This window comes from Xyrauchen texanus, chromosome 36 (assembly GCF_025860055.1).
Source record: "Xyrauchen texanus isolate HMW12.3.18 chromosome 36, RBS_HiC_50CHRs, whole genome shotgun sequence".
Lineage (NCBI taxonomy): Eukaryota > Metazoa > Chordata > Actinopteri > Cypriniformes > Catostomidae > Xyrauchen > Xyrauchen texanus.
Genome location: NC_068311.1, coordinates 19844513 through 19870399, shown reverse-complemented (window position 1 = coordinate 19870399; position 25887 = coordinate 19844513). Strand labels below are relative to the sequence as shown.

The following is a 25887-nucleotide window of genomic DNA, read 5'->3' as shown; positions in this document are numbered from 1 at the left end:
TGCTCTGTAAATTAAATTGAGAATATAACTAATGCATATATGCTATTTTAAATACTGTAGTATATGCCAGAGACGTGACGTGTTAGTCTGTGAAAATACCGTGTCAGGCAGGCTACACAAATATTGATCTTGACATTGTTAGCTTCTTGTATTTTTTTTACATGTCTTACACTGTACATTTAGATTAAAATATTTTATGTTCTAGGCTACAAGAAAATAGCCTTTATTAATTAATTATTAGTAGTTGTAGTGTCTCAGAAAATCTTGCTCATTGTCACATAGCTCTTGTATACACTGAAGCGGCAGTTTAAGATAAACCCAGACCAGCGAACGTCAAATAACTTTTATCTGGTTAATACTTTTAAAGAAAAATTTCCTTGGCCATAAATCCATAATGTCAAATCAAATGAAAGAAACAAGGTGAATATGAATAACACACATTTATTAAAACATAGAAGAACAACAAATAAAACAAGAAAACGGGAACAACATCAGACCGAAACTCGGCATTAACATTTCACTTATAATTAGCAGCATAATTAACTTCAGCACAGGCTACAAAATAAATTATGTTATTGAAATATTGTAAAGTGGTCATATGAACTACACAAATGAACGTTTAAAAAATAATATGCAAAATCGAATAGCTCCGCAACGGATGGCGAAAAATGCGTAAAGATGTCTAATATCTTTCACCATAGACCATGTTTAAATTTCGATGTTTCTGGCCAGAAATACCAACATATTCAATTTATCTGGTTTTAATAAGCTGCGGATTGGAGTAACTACACTACCCGCTGTGCTGAAGACCCGCTCTGATGGAGTACTGGTAGCACATATGCACAGATATTTCCGTGCTAATCTTGCCATGAACGGAAACCTTTTGTCGTTCGTTTTCCACCAAGTCAGCGGGTCCTCTTCCCCATCAATGGTCATTTCTGCCTCGACCTTTTGCTCATCAGTGAGTAAAACAACGAAATTATAGTTTTTAAGTGGAAAATAGTATTTATGTAAAGAGATATATTAAAATAAAAAGTGCACAACTCTTCTTAAGTGAAAGCTAAAAAAATAAATGCTTCACGTGTCGTGCAACCTACTGATAAAGCGCCGACGAGTCATTAGTTGGGTTAGTAAAATAACAAAATTATAATTTTTCATATAATTTTGGAAAATTATATGAAATTATATAATCCCCGCCCGCCCCACCGACGATATCATCATGCATCGCGATGTTTTACTGTCAACATCGTCAACTGCCAATTTAGGGGACATCGCCCAACCCTACTTGACAGTAACGAACATGACTAACACACAGTATCGGATTTGGATCTGACTCGTCGGAACGATACCCGATCCGTCTAATAGCTTCAGTATCAGAGCTGATACCGATCCAGGTATCGGATCGGTGCATCACTATCAAGGACTGAATCCATGAAAAGATTAAAGTCTCCTCCCAATATTATATCATGAGGGGTGCCAGCAGCTTGCAACATCCCTTCAAGATCTTTAAAACAGCTCTGGTCATCAGTGTTAGGTGTGCAAATATCAGCCAAAATTATCCTTTTCCCCTGAATTTCTGTTGAAACAATAAAGACTCTTCCTAATTTATCTTTCTTCTGTTTGAGACATTTGAATTGAAGATGTTTACTTAACAATGTAATGACTCCCCTGTTCTTACTTGAGCCAGTACTAAAGAAAACATGTCCACCCCATATCTTCCCAAATTTTCCAGCTGCCTGTGGGGAAAGATGTGTTTCATGAAGAAACACTATATCATATTTCTTATGTTTAAAAAAATAAATAACCTTCCTTCATTTTATGGGGTGCCCCAAACCTTTCACATTCCACATGGAGAGAAATAATCCACTCATATTAGCATTGACATATTAGAAAAAAATAGATGTGTGTCAAAAACAAAATTATAAAGACCACATTCCAACATTAGTGTAACAATCAAACCCCAAACAACACCCCCAAACCAAAAATACAGAAAAAAGAAAAATGTCCGCATTAACCTCGCACACGACAGCGCCAACTGGTGTCCATGTACAACAGTCCATGTATGCCTACAAGAGGCCCCGTGACAACTTTACAATCAGATTGCTCAAATCCGGTGTTTCTATACAGATTTTGTAAAACAGAATTACACAGCCAAAAATGGTTTATAAAACAAACTCCAGCCAATAAGCGGAATAAACTTAAAAAACATGTACATTCATCCACATAACTGTCCCGAAGGTGTGCTCCTCCACAGAACAAGCTCCAGCCGGAACCGGCAGAATTTAATTTTTTATAAAATATATATATATATTGTAGTGACGATCCTTAAACAAATTGTCCATTTGGTCACTCCTTGGGTCTGCTGAGTGATTTAGACTCTTCCTTTGTTTATAATCAATTGTCCACAAGGTTTATGTTGAATTCCATGCTGTTTATTTATTTCTTGAAGCAACAAATTTAATTGAAAGAAAAATGCAATATTTGCCAAACAACAAATTAAACAAACATCCAGCACACAAACAAAGGTGAAGGTCTAAAAACCGTGTACTCCCAGCAGGCCACCTCTCAACAAGCAACACCTGGGCTTTTAAGGCATCACCTCACCTGCAGAGGGCACACAACTAAGGAAATCCAAGTCAATACAAAAAATTATAATAAATGGCTCCTACAAAAAAAAAAAAAAGAAAATGATATATATATATATAAAATACAAAAGTTCAGTTCTTCGGGCAGTCAAAGGAATGTTCAGTATGCCGGCTATTTGGCCGATAAATGAGTGCAACAAAAGACCCAGTCACTCCAATGTCCTGCAAGAGATCCATGCCACAGGAGGCATAAGCACCAAAAACGTGCAGATTTCTCCACAAGCTGTCCCGAAGAAATTACCTTACACAAAACAAACTCCAGCCACTAGGCAGAACCAGCACAAAAAGAAACAAAGAAGGTGCCCAGTTTCCTCAGGCAGTTGAGTGTATGTTCAATGAGCCCACTAAACAGCAACATGAAAAACATCAAATGGCTTACTCGGTCCAATGTTTTTATGAAAGACATTGCTTGCTGTGGGCATGTCAATTTTTTACAGCCATCCTTAGCATCTATTCTCAGTTTGGCCAGAAACATCAGAGCAAACACGATCTTCCGTTGATGTGAGAGACTCTTGCATTCCCTGAATCAATCACTTTTCTCTCTTGTCGAACTCGCAAAATCTGGGAACAAGAATGCTGTGGGTCTTTCAAGGAAGCTTTCTTTTACTCCTTGCCTCGCATAACACAAGATCTTTATCGGATGTTTTCAGAAATTTGGCCAGAATTGATCGGGGCCTGTCTCCCTCAGCCGATCTCCAAATGTTTTTTATAAAATTGATGGTTAAAACCAGGTATCATACATTTTTGGTAATTGATCAAATCCAGAATATCCATGGTATTTTGTTCAACAACAATCAAGATTTTATTAAGATAAAAATAAAAGTTGAATACCCTTTTAATTATTATATGTGACTCAAGAAAACATATTTGCTCAGATAAGCTCAAATTAATTTAAAGAAGCAGACACTCTTAGGTTTCATCTTCAAGAAGAAATTGCTAAGAAATAAAAAAAAAATTTACTAATGAAGAAACTCAATTTTGAATCAGAAAATTAAATACAGACTACAACTGAGGTTTGTCAGAGGACTGGGTGTATATTGTTTTCTGTATTACATTACATTTCAAACAGACTGGTAATTCAGCATTAAGGAAGGCAAGCCCAGTTTGAATATTTTTCCATTTGAAGGATTTTTTCTGTTATCTATGTCTATGCTGGGGGAGTGTCTCTGATTGTGAGCACATAACAGGTGGGGACATGTCATAGCAGACGTAGATGCCTGTGTTATCTGAAAGTCAGACAGGCTTTCACCCACACTGAAAGACACGCTGTCATTATGTGCACATCACTGCTGCCTTTAACATTCACAGACATTTCTTTAACTCTGTATCTAATATTACATTCTCTTATCTCTCGATTGTTTGGAAACCAGACTACACTTGCAAATAAATGGCAAAGACAACATTAAAATGTGAATAAAAATCATGTTGTAATATGCATAGCTTAACATGAGATATAAGACCTGGAACTGGTCAATGGGCAACACCTTGTGTTGAGTATTTCATATGGACAGTAATAAATATAAAAGTGTAAATACTTGTTAAAACTTTTTTTTTTTTTTTATCCATAGCACAAATAATATTTGCAATCTTCATGCTGAAGACTTGAGGCTAAGTCTTGGATACAGCTATATTTATCCTGAAATGTGAGCAGATAAGAGCTCAGTGGCCAATGTGATGCCTCAGCCCACCCTTCTGATCAAAGGCAATCTGGCAATGCTTGCCTCTTAAACAAAACTTAGTGTGCCAAACCAAACTCAAAATCTACCTTTTATATCTGCAGCTACTCAATCTTGTAACAGGAACTTTAAGATGAACGGCAAGTTGTAAGTCATTGGCAATCCATTACAAAGCCTATTTGTTAGCAAAGACATGTTTCAAATTAAGCTACAATGTGGAACCAAACTTTTAGACATACTTGGTCATCTAGAAGTAGGTCTTGTAGGTCTTTAAATCATTTAAAGTGAATGCAGACAACCTAAACCTAAAGAATGTAGAATGCAGGTTTGTAACAGATTGTTACTATGAAAAACTATAATGCAAATCATGTACTGTATATACAGAAACACACAAAACTGTTTGCCTCCCATGTTTTCAATATATGAAACCAATAATCTGAATTAGTGAAGAGAAACATACCCTAAAAATCTCTAGAGACAAATTGCAACCCTGTATGTTTTTTTGTAAGTGCAACAAGCTCTCTCAGTATCATGTGTGCAAAGTGCTCTCTGCTAACAGGTGGGTGTTAGGTTCTGGGGTACCTACTGTAAGTAAAGCCGTTCTGTCAGTTCAAGCGGACGGAAAAACTGAGGTGGCAGTTCATTATACCTAGCATCCACCATTCACTGCTCAAACCTAGAAGAAAGAATAAAGAAAACACACAGAAAGGGTTAGAATGTTAGGAATGTTTTTTATTTTTGGCTGAAGAAGAGTCATTTAGCAAGAACAGCTGGCAAAAAAGCAATTAGTAAACAGTATCTTTATTAAAAATATGTTTATGTTTGACCTTGGCAAATAATAATAATAAAAAAAAAACTTAACGATGACCCTGAACAGAATACACACCATAAGGAGCCCACTGAAAATTAACAATAATTATTCAAACAGAAATATATAAAGCTGATGAGAAACATGGAAAATAATACCATATTTTTTACAGCTCAATCCTGAAGCAAAAAATATATATATGAGAGCATTTTTTAAAACTCATCTTCCATACTAATATTCTGCATTCCAAGGCACCAGTTAAAATGCCAAGCTTCCATTACATTCCATATCCTGGTTACATTGCACAACTGATGACTTGAGAACGTCATGCCCTCTCCCCCACAGACCTCAAAACACTGGATACCAGTCAAAACAGCTAAAAGTTAGAGAAAAAAGTGAGTAAATTGGAGAGGAGGCTCACCAGTAACATTTTCCGTGGACAGCGTGTTGCTTTGGAGGCTTTAGCTCCAGAGTGAGAGGACCAGGGATAGTATGAGCACAGTGATCCGGAATGCCAGAGATCATATTACTGAGCTGGTAAATATAGCAGTTGCCTATGACCTCCATGGGCCATTCAACACTTCAACACTTCTAGACTGTTCTCAAAGTAATAGCATTAATAATTTTTATGTATAAAACTGCTTATAAAATATATAATTATATAGTTATAATAAACTTTTCATATCACAAATATTTACATAAATATTTATGTATCGGTTATTGACAAATAAGTTTGTCTGAGGTGATACAAATTATATATTTTTTTTAAATCTAGTTTGAAACTTGTGTCAAAATCTTTGTGTCCATGTTAGTTTGAGAATTTTAAAACAAAACAAAAAAAAAAAAAAACCTTTTTACACTTTTTTTTTTTAAAACTAATTTATTTAACCCTTATGTTGTGTTTGTTTGTGCTAACACCTTTTGTGTTACTGGTCAAAAATGACTGGCCCACTTAGAATCTTAATAAATCTCTCATATCTCTTAACTTGATGAAATAAACGTGAGTTTTCAGTCAGTTTTGGCCAGAAACACAATATAAGGGTTAATGACTTTATAAATGTCATGTGGTGTAACCATAAAGTATAAGATATTAAAATAATGTCTTGCACCTTGAATACAGGAGAATGTATACAACTTAATCATTACTTTCAGAAAAGTATTTAAACATATTTTTCAAGGTAAAAAAATAGATAAAATGTCAAGAAGTTTTTTCAGGGTTACACCATTTGACCTGAACAAAATGTACCTTTTCATAAAAATGTCAAAATATCTGATATAATCTTCGAACACAGTCTTGATGGTCTAAATGGGTCCTCTCTGTTTTTTTATTTTTTTTTATTTTATTTTATATTGTGTAATTTTATTTGTATAATTTTTTTAAATGGCAACCTACATGTTGGTTACACCACATGACTTTGATTTGGTTGACAAAAGTTTTTTCAAATATTTATATTTTAAGACAAAATTTTTTCATTGCTTTTTTTTTTTTTTAAAGAAATAACAATATATATTATTCTGCACTACTCAAACCAACATTTCTTTTTTTTAAATTGCAGCTTTGAACAAGACTGATTCGTTTTACTCTCTCTCTCTGTTACAACACAGGACATTTTTTACTTTAAGCCTCAGTAAAAATATCAAAATAACTTTTAAATCAGAAATTCAAAACACGTTCAACATAGAATAGGCATCATGTGATTTGCATTTTAAATGTATTTTTGACCATCACTTCATTGTCTCGTACATTCATATTTAGTTAATCAAAAAGCTACATCTGGTAAGCTGTAATCATGGTCTGAGAGCCTTCGGTTAGGAGCAGCTCTGGGAAACAAGTTGCCTAGTGCAAATAAGAATACAAATTAACTGTTTCAACCTGGGATGTCTGGCTTGTTTAGCTGAGTCTACTACCCCAATAACAGAGGAAACGATATGTATTCAAATTACTATTCTGGCAAGAAAATACAGTCAGCATAAAGATGGGATGGTAACAGTGATGGGAGAGTTTAATAATTCAGTTATTATGGAAGATAGTAACAGTAACCACCCACGCCTAAATTTATGTAATACTATTAAGAAAACTCACTTGGGGTGTGATAGTTTACGTGAAATAAAGGGATTATCATTCACATTGTACAGTTTAGTCTCGAGATTGTGGTTTTGACAGATTTGACAGTTTAGCACTTGCAGTAGAGCTGTGCGTGTCACGTGATTCAACATGTCCAAACTTCAGCAAGAACGAGCCTTAATGGGCACTTTAGATGAAATGTAATTGTATATTCATATTTGCTCAGGAAAGAAAAGACTAAATGTACCTGGTTTTCACAACTCTTTGATTAACAATGAATTAACATAAAAAATACCTTGTTGTATATATTATATATATATATATATATTAAGACACGCAACCTATCACTACAGAACTATGTGATTCTATACATTTGTGAACAAGAATACTCACGGGCCGATGTTATGTAATTAGTGAAATGTCTAGAAGCTTCTAGGAGCCAGTATTCGGGTGAGTAAATTGGTGGGAACAGCAAGGCATGAATGTGCAGATCATGCATAGCGTTACTCACCACAGTGAACGAGACCATCCTCCTCTCCCCTGCCTGCTCCTTCAAAGAGCCTACCGTAATGGAACCCTCAACGCAAGCCACTTTAAACTCTTGTAGCCGATACACGGTAGTTCACCGGTGCTCTTCAAGACGGTACAAATAACGGCCGGAACAGTTTGGCCCTTTACATATTATAAGCTGGACTTCACCTCAATGAACGGCCGCTCACTTTAACTGTGACGTCTGCTATCTCTTCTCTCCGTTGATTGGTTGTTCCTGCTCTCGCGCGTCACAGCAATGCTAACGCCCACAATGTCACCTTGGTGACGGAAATAAACACTCCTTTTAGGATAACTAGAAACGCTTGATTTATTGTAAAGGTTTATTTTATTAACTCTGCAAAGCGTGCACTTAAAATAATTTTTTTGTTGCTGACAATTTTGCATAATTAATTTGTTAACCCCCAGATACCAAAACATAGCAGAATCGAACGTTTGTTTAAATCAATTAAAAAATACCGATTTTTATGTTTTGGTGGAGCAAAAACTGCATACTGAATGCCACAGCTTGCTAAAGTCACACAAAATGAACCCTAAAATCAAAATGTGCTTAAAAATCATTAGAAACGTCTTAAAAACACAAAATGAAAATACATAATCAGTGTCAGTGCTTGGGTTTCTGAGGGTTAATGGGAAAGTTCACCCCAAAAAATGAAAAATCTCTCATCATTCACTCACCCTCATGCCATCCCAGATGTGTATGACTTTATTTCTTCTGCTGAACACAAGAGATTTTTAGAAGAATATCACAGCGTTGTAGGTCCTTACAATGCACGTGAATGGTGACACGAATTTTCAAGATCCAAAAAGCAGATAAAGTCAGCATAAAAGTAATCCATACACAGGTTTGGGGAGTAACAGAATACATGTAACGGGATTACGTATTTAAAATACAAAATATGAGTAACTGTATTCCACTACAGTTACAATTTAAATAATTGTAATTAGAACAATGTTACATTCAAAAATTATTTTGATTACTGAAGAGATTACTTTGCATTTTATCGTCATTTCTTTAATTTTAATATTTATTCCATTCAGATGGAAAACATTTATACATATAAATGATGTGATGCAAGGTGCATTTGAGCAGCTGTGAAACACTTTCTTATGATGTGTTACATTCATACGAGCAGACAGAGAAGTTTGAAGTAAGTTTGGAGCAGAAGAAATAGAAATAAACCTTGTGTAAACTGTCAGCTTTACACTAAGCCAAAATACTATTTCTAGCCATTTAACATCCACGTTACCAGACACGATCATATTTTTTTAACAAGAAAATTCATGTTGGATAATAATTATTTTTTTCTAGTAAGATCTTAGATATTAGGGCAACAATTGTAATTTTGATAATAATTTTTGTATTGGTTTACTGTAAAAATATCTAAAAATCCTTATAAAAAAAAAAAAGATCAGTTAGATTAATCTTGATTTAGAAACAACTCTGCATAAGATATTTTGTTTTTTTAGAGAATGTATTTTTAACATGTGTATTGTGTCTTACTGTACTGACAGACTTTTTATAGTCAAAACAAGTGAAAAAATATATATACCAGTGCTGAAGAAGTAATCCAAAGTATTTGGAATACATTACTGACCTTAAGTAATCTAACGGAATACATTACAAATTACATTTTACAGCATTTATTCTGTAATCTGTAGAGAAATACATTTCAAAAGTAACCCTCCAAATCCTGTCCATACGACTCCAATGGTTTAATCCATGTCTTCTAAAGCGATCCAGTTTGTTTTGGGTGAAAACAAGCCAAAATGTAAATCCCATTTCACTGGACATCTTGACAACAATCTCCTTAGCAATCATGATTTCAAGCTTGATTATACTTTCAATAGCACTGTGCATGCATCAAACACAAGGAAGAGTAATTGAGCTTGAAATCATGATCGTGCCTACAAACTGCAATGGCAAGATGTCCAGTAATAAAAATTGGTTAAATTTTGGTCTTTTCTCACCCAAAACCAAATGGATCGCTTCAGAGGTCATTGATTAAACCACTGGGGTCTAATGGATTATGTTTATGCTGACTTTATCTCCTTTTTGGAGCTTCAAAGGCCTGATCAGCATTCACTTGCTTTGTATGGACATACAGAGCTGAGATATACTTCTAAAAATCTTCGTTTGTGTTCAGCAGAAGAAAGTCATACACATCTGGGTTAGCATGAGGGTGATTAATGATGAGAAAATGTTCATTTTTGGGAGAACTATTCCTTTAAACCAATCCCAGACCATTTACACAGATGGCTTAATGCACTGATGTAGATCACTGACCTATCCTAAATAAGAAAAAGCTAAAGATAATGTCTAAACCTAGAGTGAAAATATAACAGGATAAAAGAAAAGAACAATAGCTACAACAGTCAGTCAAAGTTTATTTTCACTTAGATTTTCAGGAACTAATTTAACTCTTATATTGTATACAATGGTGTGCATATATGCTGGCAAATCAATGGCAAAAAAAAGTGTCAAATCTGATTTTAAAACGGCAATATGTTAATGGTGTGACAATGTCAACTCACAAGTATTTCTAGGTAAGATGAAAAGTAGTTTACTCTTGAATCACACAAGTCAAAATGTGCCTTGTAAATGGCAATCAATTTCAGTTCAAACTAAACATCTTCAGTGTATATCTTACAGTTTCTGTCTTCACACTTCGTACACATCAGTCACAGTTAGTGACATTTCCTTTAAGATGGTACAATTCATATGGAACATTAATAATGCATATATTTCACAAAAATCATAAAATAATTATGCAAAAGAGAAACATTAATATCAGTAGCATGTCCTGTGTGGGCACTAAACATAAAATATTGATACTTTAAAAGGAAATTCTCCAGAAGAAAAAACAGTGCTTCATAATGCTTTAAAGTTTGCCTAGGGGTAGCAGGTAACAGCATAAGGAATGTTAAAGGCAAAGAGGATAGTATAATACACATTCATATAATATATACTATTAGCATATATATATATATATATATATATATATATATATATATATATTTATCACTTAAAACACGCTAAAATTCTTCTCTTCAATAACTATTATATATCAGTACATTGTAGAAAATCTAATCTCTTGTTAACCCAAACATTTGCGAAGTGTGTCAGCAAAACATAATAATGCAAATACATTGACAATTACAAAAAGTGTTTTTTTCCAATCAATACATCCTTCAAATCATGTTACCATGTTATAAGTCAAGAAATCATGTTGATATTCCAGTTAAAGAATCTCACTATTTATTCATGCCATCTCACGTTTATGACTTTCTATCTTCATCAGAATACAAACAAAGATTTTTAGAAGATCATCTCAACTCTGTAGGACCATACAATTCAAATGGTGACCAAAATTATGAAGCTCCAAAAAGCACAAAGGAAGTGATCCAATCGGTTATGGCTGAGAAGAGACCAAAAAATAACCTTTTTCCATTTTCACAATTAATCTTGATATCAGCAGTCTCTTTGGTGATCATGATTTAAAACTTGTTTACACTACATAGCGCCATGTAGCGCTCTGAGCATGCGTAAAGCACTAGGAAGTGTAATCAAGCTTGAAATCATGATCGGGCCTAGAGACTGCAATAGCAGTCTTTTATGCTGCCTTCGTGTGCTTTTAGGAGATTCCAAATTTTGGTAACCATTCACTTGCATTGTAAGGACCTAGAGAGCTGAGATATTCTTCAAAACTCTGTGTTCTGCTGAAGAAAGAAAGTCATGCACATCTGGGATGGTATGAGGGAGAGTAAATAATGAGAACATTTTAATTTTGGGGTGAACTTTTCCTTTAATTACTAGCAACACTTAAGAGTGATTAAAACCAATGAACATTTTAGTTAACCTAGGTGATTTTGTAGAACCAGGCATGGTAAGCAAATTATGAAATAATCTGATGGGGAAAAAAACAAAAACATAAAAAATAAACATTACTTTCTGTCCCTGACACTGGCATATTCTACATCTTAAAGAAACAGCCTGGCATTGCACATTTCAACACACGTCAGACATGTGAACTAACAGCCCAAAATCATTGAGAAAATAAGTTTTTAAATAAATCTAAGGTTTTAAACCCCTTTCTTATTGTATACTGGCTGGATCAAGTAATGGACCATGATTGATGTGCAACTAATTTATGTATTGTCATTTAATAAAACAATTGACACCAATCAGTTGATGAATAATTATACATTAAATACTACACATCATAATAAAACAATCTTTGGTGGACGGTGTTGTCTTTTTGTCACTCAACGGGGCTTATTATGGTGAGGATAAAAAGTAGAAACCAACACAACCCTTAATATGAACCAATTTGAAATTAGAATGAAAATTTCCCACAATGTATGCCTTGTTTTTGGTGGAGTTGAGCCATCCATAGCACTACATTCAATAGGGAAATTCCTAATGGATACATTTAAACAGTACCTGCATGCGGTTCTGCAAGTTTTCTGACATCAATCACAACATTAAAAAAGAATCAAATAAACTACACATGAAAAAGGAAAGATAGAAGTGAATTAAATTATTTCCAAATATTTACTCATGTGAAGATAGCATTGCCCATATATAAGATATATAAGGGCTGAGAGTCTTTTGTTTGTAGTTAATGGCTCACACAGATTAAATCACAGAAATGGGGTTTGCCAGGCAATGAACATGTCCATGATTTCTCCTTTAAGACATCAGTGCAATGCAACATGTTCTCAGTCAGTATTTGAGCTGTGATTGTCTTAAGATCTGTAAAATGCACATTCTGGGGTGCCAGAACCCTCCTCTGTGCTATATTCTTGAAGAAATGGGCCTTTGAAAATGTGGGTTTGCTTTTAAAGTCTTAAGTTAAAAGGGAAACTATTAACAAACAGCAACAAAACCAAAGGTGCACAAAAGTGGGGTTACTGGTGACTGTGTAGTGATGTTACACACGAAGTGCTGCTTGAGAACAATTAAAACATCTTTGAAGCCCCTGCAAGTCTGATGAGCCTAGGCGGTTTTTATTTTCCCTGAAAATAAGTCCCATTCACTCTGATAGTTCTAATTCAAAGTGGGTTTGGTTAATTAAATATATATATTTCAGTGACCCTTAGGCATGCCAGTTATTTTTTTTTTGGGAACCACTAGGATCTCATCCCCATCTTGAATTCTGTATGAGTGCAAAGCCCGTGTGCTGTATTTCAGCTCATCAGGCCCGAAGGCGATACCCTTGTCAATGTAGTAAAGACGCATGTTGTTGGTGGGTAGCTGTACTACTGTCTTCAGCTGCTTTTTCAGCTCTGCAACGGTCTGGTCCAGCCGGATGCTCACCTGCTCCACTTTGTCTTCATAGCGCACCTCCACCTTGACGTGGTAGCGTGGCCGTAGGTCGATCTCAGCCAGAGGAGCCAGCTTCCCATACTTGGTCACCAAACAGTGATATCTCCAAAACAAATGCAAAGATTTAAACATCTACATTCACTTTTCTACAGAACAAGTCTACAAGGTGGGGCTAAAATATACAAGTATGAGAACACTTCTAGCTACACAAGCTTGATATACATGTTATGTTCTGAAATGTGTCACAATTCATAGCTTTGCATTAGTTGCCATTAGCATAAACAGTCTTCTTCTATATGGTCAGTTGTCTCTTTTATAGGTCAACTACTGTCATGCCAGAGCATATATTTAAAGAGAATCTTGCTGAAGTGTGTAACTTTTTCACTGCTAAAATACTTTTTCCCATCCTAGCTTAATATCCAGAGACAATTTTATGTTCTCCAATTGTGGGTTGATTTGAAAAATGGTAAATGCTGTGGCTCTGTGGCATTATAAACATTTTTTGTTTGCAAGGCCCGTCCAGCTGAAAACAACATTGACTTCACCAATGGCGTGAGTTGGGGAAGGACTATCTGTTTGTTCGATCAGAAGCAGATGGGGGTGAATTCAGAAAGCTTTTAGAAAACAACGTTTATGTGCAGAAATAACACACTTCAGCTTTAAAGTTAGTTAAACTGTCGACATGTATATAGCAACTTCAAGAATACTAATGTATTCGGTTTATTAACACAGACATTTTAAGCTAACTTATCGGGGCAAGTGCTGAGGTTTGTTATCGTCACAGAGGAATGCATTGTACGTTAGCTAAGCATTCATGTTTGCCCATTTGTATCAAATGTTTCTGGCATAAAAAACTTCCTACAAAGTCCTCATATCTGTAATTGGGCTGTTGATTTTACATGTAATAACGTGTAAAAAAAAAATTCACGCAATCAATCACGCCCCCGATCTAAACGTACATTTTGTAATAAGGAATGTTCCTACCATTGCAGCAATTAAAGCTTGATGTACCACCTTGATGCAGAAGGGGGCAGTCAGCTCCAGCTGTACAGGTCAACACGCCTAGTCAAACCAACGAGTAGGCAGCACAGCCTTCCAAAGACTTAATTTGCACTCAAAGACAGCTGGACCAAGTGCAACAAAATAAAGGGATCTCGAGACACATTTTTCAAAGTTTCAAACTGCGTTTAACTTGACATATCGTTCTAAAAACAGAGCGCTCTTCACTAGAGGTGCTGAATACTAGTGAAATGCGATGATGCAACCAAAATGAGGCGATCCAAAAGCATCCGTCATACATACGAGTACATAGACCAACAATTAAAAATACAACAGAGGGAAAAATTTTATTGTTCAATGATATGGAAATATAGCCATATTTTAGTGTCTAAATCCTTCACTTGTCTGTTGCCACAATTAATGTAATGTATTTGAATGATCTGAATTATAATATTATATATTACATTTATAAGTATTTTAATTATTATATTCTAAATGACCTTTATTTGGGGGCCTTCCACTGTAAATATTGGTATGAAATTCATTGTGATTAATCGGCACATAATGTAATTAATTTAATAAAATAATTGTACGTGTTGACAGCCCTAATCTATAGTGATCTATATTATTAGTGATTATTAGTGATCAAATGTATGTGCAGTTAAGACAACCTACAACAAAAAAAAGGGATTAAGTCGTAATTAAAGACCATCTCCTAATGCAAGTCTACACTACAGTGTTCATGTCTGGATGGTGCCGTACCTGTGAGGCAGCTCTTCCTCAGAATGGTCTAAGTGATAACGGATGAAGAACCTCTCTGCATCCTCTCTCTCTAAGTCAGTCACAACACTCCCATTTAGGCAGGTTACATAGGGCAGCCTGCGGGTGGTGGACTGGATGATCAGCTCTTCAACATTTTTACATCATTACATTCAGTTTCTGATTAGGTTAAGGTGAGAGTCATCTCTTTTGCACTTACTGGGCTATCATCAGACTGCGGCGCTCTGTGCTTGTGTAGGACTGCAGCAGAGGAATACCTTGCAATCTCACCTCTTCTAGCTTGGGCAGACAGTTTAGCTTCTCAATGTCCTCCCATCGATTAAGTCCTGATTTAACATCCAAAATCATCAGCTAAACAGGTTTCATGGGTTTTATGTAACTACTGAACAAAAATAGTACTGATGGTGATGCAAAAGAGGCTAAATGATGCATAAGCAAAGTGTAAGCAAAGCAGCAGTGTAACTCCAACAGCAGGCTCGCGTTGTGCTTTCACACGGACTATAAACTAGAACTGCGGCTCTTTACAGAAAATGATGTGATTTATACAGATTTACTACATTGACTACTTCCTTTAATTAACAGCAAAAATTTTGAAATGTTTAAAAGGTTTTTTAAATTGTAGATCATAGATTACAAGGCCTTTTCTCTGTATTTTCTGCTGAGTACAGCACACTGTGCGCAGCACAAATAGACTCAGTACCGAAAACTCTATTTGCAGCTACACTGCTTCTTTGTAGCAATGCGCTGATTGCGAAGGCAGTGTGAATCCTGCACCTAAATAAATATGCGCTGCTTTCGCACGTAAATCTCAAATATTTCTCAACACAATCACAGTGATACCTGAGTTGTGCAGATTGATGCTTCGTAGATTAGGGAACAGCCGGCGAAGGATTTCTCCTGAGTCCCGAATGGAGCTCAGGTTGTTGTTGGCCATGATCAGAGTGTCCAGCGTAGGGAACATGGAGCCGAATTTTCGCACCTCGTTCCACTCATGTAGACTGTTGTCTGTGATGTGGAGCAGACGCAGTGTGGAGCAGGGCATGGACGAAAGTGTCACAGTGGTGTACTTATTAAGGCACAGGAACAGCTCCTCTAATCTGGACAAAACAGATACATGTTACTGAGGTCCTTCTGCTCCTATGAGATTTGGGATAAGAAGACTTTCTTTTCTAAAGCACTATTTATATGTTAAAGGATGACAGAGTAATGACATTACATTAGGTCAGGTGTGAAAACTATGAAGCACAGAATTGCTTATACCAAATTGGTTTAAGAACATGAAGAACCTCAAGTGCAGAGACATCAAGAATGTAAACATTTTCAGACATATTCCCAAATTCCACCAGGCAAAACATTTATTTACAGGGCGGTCACAGAGACAATATGATTTCTCAGGACACCTATTTCAGTGACATCTGTCCAGTAGTAGGAATATTTAATGGAAGCCATGTTTACAGCTTAAAGCAGTGAAATACAAAATACAGAAAATATAGATAAACTAATTCAATTGGGCATATTAATACATAATATCATTCCATATTCCAAAAGGACAGAAATGTCAGGAGTTAAAATTGTAACTTACTCAGGCATCTCTCGTGTAAAAGTGTGCACTGTGTCCCAGGACACTTGAGTATTATTAAGAACAAGACGGCGGATGCTGGAGAAGGTCTTAGCACAGTCTGGATCCAAGACTGCATCACTCAGTTGATTAGAGCTGAGGTTCAAGAACTTCAGGTTTGGGATGTTGAAAACAATCTTGCTGATCTAGAATAGATTAGATCAGAGTATGCCATTTGAAACTGACCAAGAGACAGTTGGGCTTTTGACACATGAAATTGTTAACCCAGGGTCATTTCCTGGGTCATTTCCACTAAACGTTTCAGCCCTACTGGGCACTTTTGTCCATACCGTGTGCAAATGCGAGACAACGGGGTGTAACTTAACTGAAGCGAAATAGATGCAAGAACTTCCTGTTCAATACAAAACCAGGGCGGGCTCTCTCAGGTGGAAGAGACCAATGTCTGAGACCGAATGCAAAATAATAAAACAAAATCTTGGGTAGGCCTGGCCCACCTTTGTCAATCGGCCTATGCAATTTACACTACACGATTTTAAGCCCAATTTTCGCTCGCCGACAGTTTTGTGGAGATCGCTGACAAAAGCCCGAAATCGTAAGCAATTCAGAGCTCGCTCCCGTGAACGAGGAACGCAATGTATGAATTATCAAAGACGCGATTTGAGAGAAGTGCCGATGTCAGCGAGATATCTAGAATGTTAAATATCTGGACCTGTCTGTACATTTGCATAATCTTAAAAAGATAATCCCATCCTACCATATCAAATGCCTTTTCGGTGTGACGTGAGATGGCAGCGACAGGAGTGTGATCATTTACCACTCACTACATAATATTGATGAAACATCTAATGTTAATCGCATTTACTAATGTTAACAAATACAACCTTATTGTAAAGTTTGACAATGTGTGTGTGTGTGTTTTTTTTTTCAGTAACATTGTTAACATAGTAAAAGAATTATGTGAAGAGTCACTACATATCGATGCAATGCTCTTGTGTCTACATGTCATCAGTCTTATTTACTCTCTGTTATGGAGCACATTTCCGTACATTTTTTATGTTTTTGTCTCAAGATAACTGTAAACTTTCAGAATTTCCTGTTAGGTGTAAATGTATCTCATAACTAAATAAGATGAAAGCTAACTCAGAATCTTTATTTATTGAGTGAAAAAAATATTATACTACATCGTAGGACTACATCTGTATATAGACTATATTTGATGACAAAATAATTTTGGCTCAGCCCGCATGCCCTCAAGAACTTTTCCATTTGGTCAACTTAATTTTGTTGATGAAGTTGATTAGCCCTGCCATAGACCATGACATTCTCTTAGACAGGCTTGAGAATTATGTTAGCATTTGTGGACAGGCATTAGCATGGTATAGTCCTAATTATCTGACTGCAACCACTTTTTTATGTAAACGAAGAAACGTCAAATCAAACACAAGTTACTGTACTTATGGAGAGCCACAGGGCTCAGTTTTAGGTCTTCTGCTTTTTTCCTTGAATATGCTTCTCTTAGGAGACATTATCAGAAAACCATGGAATTAGTTTTCATTGTTATGCAGGTGATACTCCTCTTTATCTTTCCTCAAGACCTGACAAAACATCCTAATTTTTCAAGTTAGGAGATTGTATTAATGATATTAAAATACTGGGTGGTTATAAATTCCCTTCTAATCAATTCTGACAAAAAAATAGTATTAATTATTGGACCATATCCTCTACAAATAAGACATTACAATATAATCTGTTTCTTGATGGATGTACTGTTATGTGGCCTTGTACAGCTATGAACATGCGTGTTATATTTGATAGCAATCTGTCCTTTGTAAATCACATTTCTAATGTTTGCAGAACAAAATTCTTCCACCTTAGAAATATAGCCAAGATAAGACACATGCTCTCTATTTCTGGTGCCAGAATGCTAAATCATGCATTCATGACCTCAAGACTACCAGTAGATTGTTGTAATGCAATACTAGTTGAATGTCTTGCAGGGTCAATAAATAAGCTTCAGTTGATTCCAAATGCAGCAGCTAGAGTGCTTACTAGAATCAAGAAATATCATCATAGCTGCACAATTTTATTGTCACTACACTGGCTGTTAGGTTTGTATCAATTTAAAAATTCTGCTAATTAATTACAAAGCTTTGAATGGTCTAGCTCTTAAGTAATTAAGCAACATTTTACTATGCTATAATCCATCAAGTTAACTACGGTCCAGGGTCAGAAATTAACTGGGGCTCGGTGCAAAAGTGCCACAGAAATTGACAGAAAAATGTGTATATATGTTAAATAATGTTAATGTAAAAGAATACTTACATTATTGTTTTAATAATACAATAATACTTATACAGAAAATTAACCACTTCTAGTGTGTAAATCAATTCTCTGACTAAACTGTGTGAAATGTTAATTTTTGCCTTTTTCTATCTAGTTGGCATGGATTTGATAACAGAATTCTTCTACATCTCATGTAGAAAATACTTGAACAAGGAAAAAGGTGAACCCAGAATGTGCTTGTCACAATTCATGTTATGCTGTGTAGAGATCAGGCAATTATGAAATTAATTTAAATAAAGAAAATACCTGTTGACATTGTCATTTAAATATTCCCAAATTAATCAATATCGAATTGAATCGAAACTGCAATCAAATTAAATTGGGAAATCAGTGCCAGTACCCAGCCTCAAAAATATTAGTTGATGCTGATTTAATTTGATTGATAACAGCCTACAATAACTCATTATTCAGACAAAATCAATTGATTCAATTGAAGAATTTGACATAAAAGTATGACAGAGTCATTTTATTAAGTCAGTAAAATATTGCTCTCACTTAAGGAAAAAAAAATATTGATAGTATGTTTTTGATAGTACATAAAATATCAAAATCCACAAAAAGAGATATATCCTTTTCCTATCTGGCTCCTAAACTCTGAAATTGTCTTTCAAGAAATCTTCAGCATTCAGACACACTCTCTTAGTTTAAGTCTAGACCAAATACTCATCTCTTTAGCCACGTGTACACTTAATGAATCCATTAATCCATAATGCATTAGTCCGGTCTTCCAGAAACCAAAACACTTCTAATATTCTATAACCCTGTTTTAAAATTAAGTGAACAGCATCTATGCTAATATTACACTATTTGTTTCCTTGTCTCAACCTCAGGATTCATATCCAGAGGTTACCAGAGCCTGTCAGATCCAGCTACGGTCTAGCCGGATGTTCCACTCTACTGCTGTGTGTTGCTGATTGATGACATCCTACCTGCAGCCTGTGCCAACTAGACAGTGAGGATTATGGTCTGCATTACTTCAGTCTACTACGATGGACTTCACAGTGGATTAACTGCTGCCGACTTCCAGCCGGACAGCAAGGGATACTTCATTGGCCACTTTGAAAGAACCGCTGCTAACTACCAGCTGCAAGGCACACCTCACTTACAGTTGCCTGCATCATCTCGGTGGACATAGAAGTGCTAACAAAACACATTTGCCAGTCTGAACAGAGAGTAACACATAATTTGACCACTACTTGCATCACTTCATTCTCTTAAAATGGAATTCATAGACCATATATTACTGCCAACTTAAGCCTTTTCCAGCCAAACAGCAAAGGACACATCATCTACCTGCACCTCAGCAGTCAATTCTGGATGGACTTCAAAGACGCTCAATCATTATCCTTACAGTTCAATCAATATAATTTAGTTTTAAACATTGCCTACCAAAAAAATTGACAGTTTGTTTACTCCATTAACAGATGACTTGTATTGCACATATCTAACTAATACTGGCATTATATACATGCTGTATAGCCAGGGGGGACCTGGCTGCCCAGCTAAGCCTGGTTTCTCACAATGTTTTTTTTCTTCTCTCTACTAACTAACATCTTATGGATTTTTCATTCCTTGCCTCAGTCGCCTTTGTCTTGCTCACTAGGGGCACAAAAACAAAAACATTAAGCCATAATTTTTAATGAAGTATTCAATAAAACTGCTCAATGGGGAGTACTACAGTATGATTTTCTGTAAAGCTGCTTTGAAACAATGTGTATTGTGAAATGCTTGACTTGACTGCAAAAAGCCCTAGTGAGGTTCTCAAATGAACTAACTCACCTCATGCCAGTCTTGGAGCTTATTGTGGGACAGATCAAGTTCAACTACATGGGCACAGAAGGCAGCGATTTCTCCCTCATCTCCTGCATGACTGATTCCACAACCATTTAAGACAAGCATACTAGGCAAGTTCAGACGGTCTAAAGAGAGAATAACCACACAACCATAGAACTTTGAAACACTGTAACAGGATACAATTGCCAAAGTAAATATTGAAATATCCTATCTTACATAATAGGATTTAATTAGCCTAAGTCTCTGAATCCTTGCCTTACCTTTCATAGGTGACCCCTGTGGTCCAGTTGGCACAATCACGATCCCCAAGCCTGGTCCTCGACGACAAGGAAAGTTCTCTGGGCTATACTTTTCACTAATTGCCTGAATAAAGGTCCGGCCTTCTGTCTCAGAGGATTCCATTGCACTGTCCCACGCCACACACCTATACAGCTGTGGATACACAGTTATCAAATAACAAAAATTTGTGGAGTGACAGCACACAGGGTACACAAAAGTGTTCTTTTCAGCCCACCAGCCAAGGTGGCTGGAAGATAAAACAAATTACAAGCCAGTGAGATTACTTACCGGACAATGTTTTTATTTCCTTATTACAACAAAACTAAATTTGTATTTTAAACTACATGCGGTCATATGAACAACCAGCTAGTAACTCTCATGAGTCTCCTGAGCCTTAAGTACACATAACCATATCTTGGTTTATTTGGAGTTATTTAATTCAGTCAGCTCCAACTGATTCTTTGATTCACTAAAAATATCCAACTTAGAGTCGTTCATTTGGAAATTGGACAACACTGGTAGTGCTATAGTTGTTTATTCAATAAAAAGAATTCAAAATAACCAGCTCTTAAGAGTAATTTGACTGGAAATCGGTCTACTCTGGTAGAGCTTTATGTCTCGCTCTGTAAATATATGAAGCAGTGATGGTTACTGTGTTGCTTAAAATGTCAAGAAACACTAAAACACATTACGTGAGATGTTAACAGGTATATACATTTGAAGTCAGACATTTACATACACTTAAGTTGAAGTCATTAAAACTATTTTTTTAACCACTCCACAAATTTCATATTAGCAAACTATAGTTTTGGCAAGTCATTTAGGACATTATTTATTTAAAAGTTATTTTTCCAACAGTTGTTTGCAGACAGATTGATTCACTTTTAATTGACTATATCACAATTCTATTGGGTCAGAAGTTTACGTACACCAAGTTAACTGTGCCTTTAAGCAGCTTGGAAAATTCCAGAAAATGATGTCAAGCCTTTACACAATTAAGCAGCTAGCTTCTGATAGGAGGTGCACTGAATTGGAGATGTACCTGGGGATGTATTTTAAGACCTACCTTCAAACTCTGTGCCTCTTTGCTTGACATCATGGGAAAACCTAAAGAAATCAGTCAAGACCTCAGAAAAACAATTGTGGACCTCCACAACTCTGGTTCATCCTTGACAGCAATTTCCAAATACCTGAAGGTACCATGTTAATCTGTAAACAATGGTATGCAAGTATAAACACCATGGGACCACACAGCCATCATACCACTCAGGAAGGTGATGCATTCTGTCTCATAGCGATTCATGTAGTTTGGTCGAAAAGTGCAAATAAATCCCAGAACAACAGCAAAGGACCTTATAACGATGCTGGTGGAAACAGGTAGACAAGTATATATATCCACAGTAAAACAAGTCCTATATCGACATAACCTGAAAGGCTGCTCATCAAGGAAGAAGCCACTGCTCCAAAACCACCATACAAAGCCAGAGTACAGTTTGAAAGTGCACATGGGGACAAAGATCTTACTTTTTGGAGAAATGTCCTCTGGTCTGATGAAATGAAAATGCAACTGTTTGGCTATAATGGCGATCGCCATGTTTGGAAGACAAAGGGTGAGGCTTGCAAGCTGAAGAACACCATCCCAACCGTGAAGCATGGGGGTGGCAGCACCATGTTGTGGGGGTGCTTTGCTGCAGGAGGGACTGCTGCACTTCACAAAAGAGATGGCATCATGAGGAAGGAAAATTATATGGATATATTTAAACAACATCTCAAGACATCAGCCAGGAAGTTAAAGCTCGGTCACAAATGGGTCTGCCAAATGGACAGTGACCCCAAGCATACCTCCAAATTTGTGGCAAAATGGCTTCAGAACAACAAAGTCAAGGTACTGGAGTGGCCATCACAAAGCACTGACCTCAATCTGATTTCTCAATCTGAGAACTGAAAAAGTGTGCAAGCAAGGAGGCCTACAAACCTGACACAGTTACACCAGTTCTGTCTGGAGGAATGGGCCAAAATTCCAGCAAGTTATTGTGAGACACTTGTAAAAGTCTACCCAAAATGTTTGACCCAAGTTAAACAATTTAAAGGCAATGCTACCAAATACTAACAAAGTGTTTGTAAACTTCTGACCCACTGGGAATGTGATGAAAGAGATAAAAGCTGAAATAAATCATTGTCTCTGCTATTATTCTGACAATTCACATTCTTAAAATAAAGAAGTGATCCAAAGTGACCTAAGACAGGGAAAGTTTTCTACGATTAAATGTCAGCAATTGTGAAAAACTGAGTCTAAATGTATTTGGCTAAGTTGTATGTCTTGCACACAGGGGAATGTCAACATTTGTTATTTTTAATTTTATGAGGAAAATGGTTAATTTAAGGCTATTTTCATCTACTGGGTTTGAAATTAACATCGAATCAACGTCACAAGAAGTGACGTACAGTGTTTAGATTTCCATTGAATTTCACAGGTTCGATATTATTAATGAGAAAGCATGGCCTTTTACAGAGTGCGTTATTGCCATGCACGTGACCAGCAATTCAAACTCTCAAGAAAATCCCCATTAAGTTATCCAACTTCCATAGACAAGCACTATTATCCTGGTTGATGATGTATAAACATAATTTTTCTCCCCATAGATGTTTGATCTGTAATAATAACGATATTAAGTATAAGAATAAAACACTTTGAATATTGGTTTAACAACAATATTTTATTGGTGGCAATTATTCCTCTATAATTGTTATATTACGCAGAATTTTTAGATAAATGTAAACTTCCAGAATCTGCCAAGGAATATGCAATTGTCTTTGATGCTATACCATCTGAACTTCTCCAGTTGTTGCGTGTTGCTGAAATCATAGACTTAAATCTGAATGTTGATTCAATTTAAAGTTAGATTGTATAAGTATTATTGATACTAAATGCAATAGCTGTGTAGTAAAACAAGGTGTGTTTTGACTACACAAATTCTTTGATGATTGTGCTTCAGGATTAGAATGGTAAAAGCAGTGGCTGTAATTTAGCCTCAAAAGAAGAAGGTGTTCAACTCCGTGCACAGTTGCTGGAAGGAAACACAAGGTCAGCAAGAAGGAAATCAGCTAATTTACCTTTACAGGTAATTGAAATTTACAATGTCAAGCATTAGGAATAGCCTTCATTCCTCAAAAGAATGACTGACTGACAAGTTTCTAGAGAAAGCTGTTTGCCATTTTTGACCTAATATTGACCTTTATACATGCCAGTCTATTGCATACTGTGGCAAATAAAAAACAAACACAAAAACAATGTTAAGCTTAATTTAACAAACCAAAAAGCTTTTAACTGTGTTTGCTATAATGACAAGTAATGTTCTTGTACCAAATGCTGGAAATGGATAGATTTGATCAGAAATTACTTTTTCCAAATAGTGATGGTGCTGTTTTTTACATCAGTAATGTCCGGACTATACTTTGTGATCAGTTGAATGCCACTTTGGTGAATTAAAGTACCAATTTCCTTCCGAAAGAGCAAAATCTGTACATTATTCCAAACTTTTGGCTGCCAGTATATATATATATATATATGTATGTATGTATGTATGCACATACTTTAATTTAGGCAGCTGTGCATGTAAAAGTACTAAGTACTAACTGACTTGTTAAACCAAAAACACCAAAATAATTAACATCCAGAAGCAGGTTTTATAAAATCTATGTGTTTTGAGTGTCATCATCAAACTTTCTTAAATTATACAGATTGTAACTAAGCCTTCCCATTCATACGCTAAATTCGTGTGTGTTTTCAGCAATTGTATTTGGTAGCCCCTTCATTTATATATATTTGATATTTATGCATTTGGCAGACGCTTCTATCCACAGCAACTTACAGAGCCCTTATTACAGGGACAATCCCCCCGGAGCAACCTGGAGTTAAGTGCCTTGCTCAAGGACACAATGGTGGTGGCTGTGGGATCGAACCAGCGACCTTCTGATTACCAGTTATGTGCTTTAGACCACTACACCACCACTCCACCATCATATGTAATTGATTCCATCGGTAATGATTTTGAAGCAGACTAGGAAATGCCTAACATGATGCCCAGATGAAATTAAATTAATGAAAATTTGTGTAGGAATAAAAATCTGCAAGTAGTTCATTAACAAACCATCACAAGACAATAACGTCACTAAAAAGGTGCGGTACTACTATAAAAATCACATAAAGAGGTCGCAGGTCATTTGCAATACGGTCGCTAAATCAACGTTTTATGCATGCAGTAATCTCAAGAAAAAACGTCCTTGAGATTACTGCAAAAGCACGCACATCTGACACTGACAGGAGCAGTTACATGATCCAGTATCAGAATGAGAATGTAACTTTTGCATGTCAACACCTGTGATCGATCAATATACCAGGGCATTAAAATACTTCAGCTAATACTTAGCTAGCTTGAGCCGAAAACATCCCTCAGCACAAAGTATCTTACATTGAATGAGCAGATCATCAATCAGACTCGAGAGAAGACGCATTAATTCACGGAACCCTCTTGATGATCAGTTAATCCACGTCATTTCACACTGCGTTGCGCACTTTGATAGTCGGGCAGTGTTGCGTCGCTCTTGTTATTGTTGATAAAGATCAGGGAAGTGACGTCACGTACCGTTTTACGTCTCCTGAGCGCCCTCGCTGGCGGTGTGGAGAACAACATGCAATGAAAAGAATTGCACGTTGACTGCACACAAACTTCTTTTCACATTTTTAAACATATATGTTAATTTACAGATTTGTTAGTGTTAAAATATATGAACATATGTAGAGTTGGTCAAATGAGGTGGCTTTGTGCTGAGGTCACTATGTGATCTGATGTGTGATCTGATATTGGCATGACTATACTCTCAATAATATGTATGCATTTCAATTTCATAAAAAAATTCCAGTAATCTTTAACAAAATAAAAGTTTTTATTCTTTTAATTTTTTGTTAAAACTAAATGTATCTGATGAAATTGTTATTCAATTGAAATGCGTAAATATTAAAATTAGGCAAACAAATTGT

General features: G+C 36.0%; 2 protein-coding genes across 4 annotated transcripts in view; both read right to left on the bottom strand.

Moving 5' to 3' along the window:
* usp2a (ubiquitin specific peptidase 2a) overlaps positions 1–7903 on the bottom strand; it is a 40411-nt gene extending 32508 nt beyond the window's left edge. For 2 of the 3 annotated variants that reach the window (XM_052106659.1, XM_052106656.1), the window contains exons 1-2: positions 5551–5637; positions 4908–4997 (exon numbers count right to left, since the gene is read on the bottom strand). The gene's annotated coding sequence lies outside the window, so the exon portion shown is untranslated. Of the gene's footprint in view, positions 1–4907; positions 4998–5550; positions 5638–7705 lie in introns of those variants that run through there. The other variant, XM_052106657.1, reaches the window with a different exon arrangement.
* Positions 7904–10720: 2817 nt separating this feature from the next.
* LOC127629565 (tubulin-specific chaperone cofactor E-like protein) lies at positions 10721–25465 on the bottom strand. Its single transcript, XM_052106662.1, has 8 exons — positions 25319–25465; positions 20828–20999; positions 20553–20692; positions 16434–16615; positions 15692–15948; positions 15051–15177; positions 14834–14950; positions 10721–13175 (listed from the first exon to the last, which is right to left on the bottom strand). The coding sequence occupies exons 1-8, from the start codon at positions 25334–25336 to the stop codon at positions 12833–12835; spliced, it is 1356 nt and encodes a 451-aa protein (XP_051962622.1). The 5' UTR covers positions 25337–25465; the 3' UTR covers positions 10721–12832.
* Positions 25466–25887: the final 422 nt, after the last annotated feature.